This window comes from Lycium ferocissimum, chromosome 1 (assembly GCF_029784015.1).
Source record: "Lycium ferocissimum isolate CSIRO_LF1 chromosome 1, AGI_CSIRO_Lferr_CH_V1, whole genome shotgun sequence".
In the NCBI taxonomy this organism is placed as follows: domain Eukaryota; kingdom Viridiplantae; phylum Streptophyta; class Magnoliopsida; order Solanales; family Solanaceae; genus Lycium; species Lycium ferocissimum.
The window spans coordinates 73,534,873-73,541,844 of NC_081342.1; the positions used below are offsets into that span (position 1 = coordinate 73,534,873).

At 35.6% G+C, this 6,972-nt stretch overlaps 1 protein-coding gene across 1 annotated transcript; it reads left to right on the top strand.

The window, feature by feature from the left end:
* The first annotated feature begins 346 nt into the window (after positions 1 to 346).
* On the top strand, positions 347 to 1,665 carry LOC132067650 (uncharacterized). The gene is made up of 3 exons (XM_059460948.1): positions 347 to 882; positions 1,182 to 1,379; positions 1,470 to 1,665. The coding sequence occupies exons 1-3, from the start codon at positions 347 to 349 to the stop codon at positions 1,663 to 1,665; spliced, it is 930 nt and encodes a 309-aa protein (XP_059316931.1).
* Positions 1,666 to 6,972: the final 5,307 nt, after the last annotated feature.

Genomic DNA, 6,972 nt, shown 5'->3' on the forward strand with positions numbered 1-6,972 from the left:
CATTTGCAATATGGACATTAAACTGTCGCCTAACGTCTACTCAGAAAACTTTTAGTTTGCTCAAAAGAGAACATAAGACCATGATCTTAAAGTTCCACAAGTTACAAGAAATATAAAAAGAGGGTAATTTACTAAGCAGTTATCCAAAAAAGAATAATTGGTGAAATTTTCTGAATTTACATATTGTCACCATTTGAGAAAGCAAAAATCATTAGAAAGGCCATAACTTTACGGGGAATTGACATCTTCATATAAGTACCACATAATAGTAGCAAATATTTAACCCAAAACGTTTAGCATATTTTAAGCCTTAAAAAATGGGCACTAAGTAGCCAATTAAGAAAAGATGGGGCTTAATTATAGGGGGCTAAGGCAAGGGGACCCTATGTCCCAATTACTATTTGTGTTGGTTATGGAGTACCTATCCAGCGTCCTAAAATGCATGAGCAATTTACCTGATTTTCAGTACCACCCCATGTGCAAGCACATTAAACTGACTCACTTAATATTTGTAGATGATCTAATGATCTTCTGCAAAGGAGATGCTAGTTCTGTAGCAAGGGTGATGGAAGCATTGATCCATTGTAGTGCAGTAACAGGCCTTGTGGCAAATGTTGATAAATCAAGTCTGTTTATAGCTGGAGTGGAGGATGATACAAAGGAGCAATTGCTTGGAATGACTGGTTTCTCTCTAGGTCAGTTCCCCATAAGACACCTGGGGCTCCCTCTCTCTTCAAAGAAGTGGAATAAACTAGACTGTCAACAATTGATAGACAAGATTACACACAAAATTCAAAGTGGGTACTCAAAACAACTATCATATACTGGAAGACTACAAGTAGTGAATGCAGTCTTACTTCTATACATAGTTTTTGGAGCTCAGTATTCATAGTACCTCAGAGTATTCTGAAAGAGGTTGACAAGATTTGTAGGAATTACCTTTGGGGTAGCAATGATGAAAGAAGGAAAGTGCCATTTGTGGCATGGGAGAAAATTTGTTGTCCTAAGAAATTTAGGGGCCTGAATGTCAAAGGAAGTAAAAACTAGAATGTTGCATCAGTAGGTAAACTATTATGGCAACTCTCAGAAAAACAGGATTCTCTATGGGTGAAATGGGTACATAGGATTTACACAAAGTAGGATCTTTCTATCTGGGCTCATAAACCTCCTAGTGATTGTAGTTGGTACTGGCAAACGATCAATGCTCTGAAGTCTGTGATGCAGAATTGGTACACACAAGGAAGATATAATTTGACACATTCTGGGAAATACTCCATCACTGCTAGCTATAATGCAATGTTGGGGAACCAGACTAGACTTAGAATTGCAGACCTGGTTTGGACATCTGTAGCGCAGCCAAGACACAGAATGATAGTATGGTTAGCTGTGTAAGGAAGACTGCTCACCAAGTAAAGGATGATACATTTGAATATACCAGTTGATAATGCTAACTGTTGCCTATGTTCTAGCCAAGCAATGGAGACCTCGCTTTATCTCTTTGCTGAATGTGGCTGGTTGAAACAAGTGAGAGATGCCATAGTTAGTTGGGCTGGCATACTGGTGCATAGAGGAGAAGTAAAGCAGGTCTTGGAGACAATCAGAAGGAAACATTGGAAGCAGTTCTACAAAGAAGTGGTTGCTGCTATATGGGGTGCAGTTCTATAGCAAGTGTGGAGAGCAAGAAACTGGAAATTGTACACAAGCAAAGTAGTGAATACTGATATTGTGATTACACAGATAAAATCTGAGTTTATAGATAGGATAGCAAAATATAGAGGTTCTAGGAAGGCTCAAAGATGCATTAGCCTGATACAACAATTGTTTTTTTGTAATTAGATTCTGTAGGAGGTTTAGAGGACATAGAACTCTTCCTATAGGGTGGCTATGGACTCTAGGTGCTCTGTAGGTGTAATGACTCTTGTTTGTTTGTTAATGGTATTTACAGTTTACCAAAAAAAATAATAATATTCTTATCCCTTTTTAACCAGGTATACCTAAAGAATAGTAAACACTTTCAATTCCCCTAAATAAGGAGAGTTGCTTCTGCCACAATATCAAATCCCCTTTATTCTTTATTCTATACACAATCAAATTTGTTGGGGATATACATATGTACAGTCAATTCTGAAGTTTTTAAAGAAGAAAGGCTTTGAAGTAACCATGTCCGATGATGTTGGTCATTTTGTGTGCAATTATGTATATTACCACTCTCTCCAGTTTGCAGAGCAAAAAGGTCACAAATGTCTCTTTGTTCATGTTCCTACCTTTAATAGAGTGAGTCAGGAGGAATAAATGGAATTTGTAGTTACTCTGGTGGTGGCTATTACGACAACTTGTTGAAATCAGTTGACTGGCTTCAAAATGGATTTCATAGTTTCAAACTTTCGATTTTATTATGTATTCTGATTTACCTGTAAATACTAAACGTCAGTGGTTCATGTTTGCATTAAAAAAAAAATGGAGCCTGCTCCGTTCAGGTAGGTGAGGTTTGCTACTATGCAACCTTCTGATGTACTTCTTTTTTATTATCAATAAAGTACATCCAAAATAATAATAAAAAATATATATCATATGTATACAAATCAGAGGTGTATATAATATGTCTATGCAAACCTAACTAAAATTAAAATAAAAAATCAACTGCATTCAACAAACTTGCATATGTATACACAACCAATTTTTAAGAAAACCAATATATGTATACATTAGGTGTGTACAACTCATTCAACAAATCAACAAGTGTATACAATATATGTATACAAATAACAATAGACGTATACAAAACCTAGTTGAAAATAAAAACAACATGTGTATACATTAAGTGTGTACATCTCAATCAACAAACCAATAGGTGAGTATCCGGTATCCAAAATAAAGTTGCAAGAAAATACACATATACATTTAAAAAAATCAATTACCTCCTAAAAACAACTACTATACTTGTATCATGAATCTAATGTATACATCATATATATACCAACTGCTATACATGTATTCATGAATCTGATGTATACATCATATGTATACCAAATGTTATACATGTATTTGTGAATTTAATGTATCCATCATATGTATACCAACTGCTATACAGATTGGTATACATGTTTTTTTGTGGGTGGTGAATTCGGAGGAATACCCTTTAGAAAGAGGATAGTCATAGTTGAACATCTTTTACTAATTTTAAGGAGCGAGATGGTTCTAAATATTTGTTTGCTAATTTTAAGGAGAAATTTTGTTTGAAAGTTAGAAGAGAGAGAGTACTAAAACTATGTACATCCGGCTATGATTTCGATTGTTAATAGTGAGATTTTAGGAGATGAAATAAAAAAAATAAAAAAAGAGAAAATTTTGGAGGAGAGAGAATGAAATTGAAACCGTATACAAAGTTATTTTAGTGAGATCATTTATGGGTTATGGAGTACAAAAGAAAATGGCCTAAAACGTGTGAATGGGTCATTCTATGCCAACTTTTTAAAACTTGGCTATTTTACGCCAATTGCTTGTCTTAGATGATATCTTGCCAACTTCCTAACTTTATAAAAGAGGCATAACTTCGGTGTAAACTATTTATAAGTTTACCCATACATTATTAACAAGTTATGATGGTCACTGGATAGACACAATTTTGGTACACACTGTTCAAATACCCGGAAACTTCATCAATTTTTGTAAAGCTCTCTAAAATGAAGTATCTAGTCATAGCACACAAGGTGCAAAATACCTCATAACTTAACTAAAAGTTGTTGGTTAAATAAGTTGTTCTTAATTTTTATACTGACAGTATAAAAAACTTTTATAATATTTAGATCATAAAAACAAATAAATTATATGTGTTATGTATATTAAAGCTGGTGTAACGACCCGTTTGGTCATTATTACGTTTTTTTTTTATCCTTTTTCACCTGTTGACTTTTCCCCTAGCTTCGTTAGAATGCGTTTGACTCGTGGGGATAGGTAGCGCGGTTCCCAAGGTGATCGGGATTGGTTTGAGGAGTTTAGAAGCCCTTAAGTTGAATAAGCGAAAAGTATTGAGCAATAGTTGACTTTTGGGTATTGTGTTCTTTTGTGAGTTTCGTTGGTTCCATTAGATCCAGATGGTTGATATGACTTGTTAGGATGGTTTGTTCGGTTCCCGAGGCACTCGGGGGTGTTTTGGGCTATTGGATGGAAACCTTATTTTGGGAGTTCGGGGGTGACCGGGTCAGTATTACCTCTTTTGGAAATTTTGGGTGCGCGGGTGAGTTTGTAACATGTTTTTGCATATGGTTGTATGTCCAATTATATCCAGGAGGTCTCGGATGGATGTCGGGATTTTTGGTTGAAACGTGGTGAAAACTATATTTTCTGATGTCTCGCCGCCGCGAGAGTGTTTTTGCCTCTACCGGTCCGCCCAAGCGGGACTTGGCTCGCAGACGCGATTCTTTGTGTCATTTAATGAGGTACGCTTGTCTAGCGGCATCGTTATTCGTTGAGGCGGGATTGCATATCATTCAAGCGAATTATACCAGAACGAAGATCGGCTCGAACTAGAAAGCTTTTATTTCCTATTTTGAACCCCCATTCACAAAATTGAAACCCTAAAGAGTTTTGGAGGTGATTTGAGGAGCTTTAGAGTTGAATCGTCTCTGAGTAAGTTCTGGACCTTAAGTTATGTTTATTTACTTTTTAAGTTAGAATCTATGACGAAATTAATGGGATTAGTTGGGGAAGATGGGTTTACAAAACCAATGTTAATGTTTGAATCTTAACCTATGAATATGGGTTTATTTGGTGAGTCTTGTTTTTATAAACATGGGACCTTGTGAAGTAGTAGATTATGGGAAGCTTGAATCTCTATTCTGTTTAAGAAATTGATTATGGGAAGCTAGAGCTTTATCCTAAATTGGGTATTTTTGATCTTATGTTAAAATTGATGATTAATTGAGTTTATTTAGCAATTGGGGAATTATACTGAGCTTCTTGAACGTTGGGTTACCATTTTTAATTTTGAAATCCCCATTTTATCCTTGTGGGCCCGATTTCCTCTTTTAAAGTCTAATCTTCGATTCAAATATGTCTATTGAAATATGGGTATAGTTAGTCTCATTTTCTAACTTAGATTACGATACTGACTACACTTCGATTATTCGGAAGCTCTCGGAAGGGGAAGGCTCACGTTTTATTGTTCGTGGCTTTTGACTCCGCATTGAGGTAGGTTACGACATACTTTAGTTAGATTTGATTAGTGAAACACATGTGTGCGTAGAATTGACGGGAGAAAGCATTATTAGGTCTTCAGACATGATGTTGGGATGGATATACATTTAGGTTGGTATGACTTCTGATTATGTGGGCTCGTCGCCGTTATTTTACGCATTGTGACATATGGTGTACTTGCTTATGTGGTTGGAGTGATGTGACGTGATAGATTCACTATGATGATTGAAACTCGATATTGATTCCATTTTCATGGTTGTTGTGATTTATGTAAGACTTGATATGTCTTATGGTGCTTTGTGATCTCCATGGCATATTCATTGGCATTGATTTAATTGGTTTCTCATTTTTGCATTCATACATTCATGCATGATGGAAATGTTGTGGAAAATAGTTTGATGAAAGAATCGTGGAACAATTGATGGACAAAGGTTATGGAACGTTTGAAAAGAGAGTGAAAGATGAAATTTACCTCTAGGCTTTGTGCGGAGTGGCTGGTTTATGAAAGTCACCTCTGGGCTTTATGCGGAGTGGCTGGTATTGTGAAAGTCATCTTTGGAATTTGTACGGAGTGACTGGTACATGGACGTCATGGATCCTCTACAGGTCATGACTGCTGAGACGTCGAAATTTCGTTCGGAGCATGTATGTACAGATTAAGATATTGGCCATTGCATTGCAGGACGTCCATTTCATTGCATTTAATACATCATCATCACATTTTACATAGATTGACTGGATTTGTTGGTTGTATTTGTGAATGTGGTTACTATGAGGTAATATTGGAAACTTGGCAGACTTGTGTTTAGGTGCTTCACCTTAGGCGATGATTCAGTTATGTGATATTATGTGACTTAAGTGGTTATTATGTCCCTATCTGTTTATCTTGTTGATTCTGTACCTGATATCGTAAACTAATCTTAGTAGGCCTATGATGCTTACCACACTACAAGAAAGTATAGGAATGGCAACAAAAAATTTAATATTTGGCAACAACTTAGGTTTATTATTGGCAAAGAACTTTTTTGTTGCCAAAGAATTCAATTTTGTTGCCTTAGTATTGATTATTGTTGCAAAAAAAAAAAAAAATTTGTTTCACGTTGTTGCAATAACAGTCGTTGGGAAAAGTCTATGCAACAAAAAAAAAAGTTTTTGTTGCCAAAAGTATTTTTTGCAACAATAATCAATCTATGGCAACAAAAATAATTTTGTTGGCCAGTACTTGTTGTTTGTACTGATGCTACCTTGCTTTCTTTTAAAGTGCGAGTTTGTTACATTCCACATCGGGCCCTCGTGTGTGAGTTTCGAGGCGGTTAGTTGGAGTTTTCGGGGGAGCCATGTCACGATTCTGACAACTTAAAACTCTTCTATCATGATATTTGTCCTTGTAATTTTCAAATTGTTCGGACTTCATGTATTTCTACTATTCAGACTTATGCGCTTACTTAGTAGCTCTTGTACTGTGACTTGACCAGATTCCTTGGGTAGTTGTTGTATTTCCACACTCATATACTTTACTAGTCTTGTGAAGCCCGTGCTGAGTCCGAGCCCAAGATCTAGGCAGAAAATTCCACAATAGTTTAAATTAGAAAAGAGATAATTTAATATATGGTAAACAAATAAAGTTGGACGTATCTAAAATATTTTTTTTTTTCAAAAAAAAAAAAAAAAAACTGACTATAAGAGTTTGATCATTTAGTTTTGTTTTTCTTCACAAAGAAAAATTCTACTCTCTCCGTTTCTATTTAAGTGTCTTAGTTTGATTGTGCACGAGGT

Coding starts and splice junctions, on each gene's coding strand:
- LOC132067650 (XM_059460948.1), top strand. CDS start 347: ATGGGGCTTAATTATAGGGGGCTAAGGCAAGGGGACCCTATGTCCCAA. Junction 883..1,181: donor TACATAGTTTTTGGAGCTCA/GTATTCATAGTA, acceptor TAGTGATTGTAG/TTGGTACTGGCAAACGATCA. Junction 1,380..1,469: donor AGACACAGAATGATAGTATG/GTTAGCTGTGTA, acceptor CCTATGTTCTAG/CCAAGCAATGGAGACCTCGC.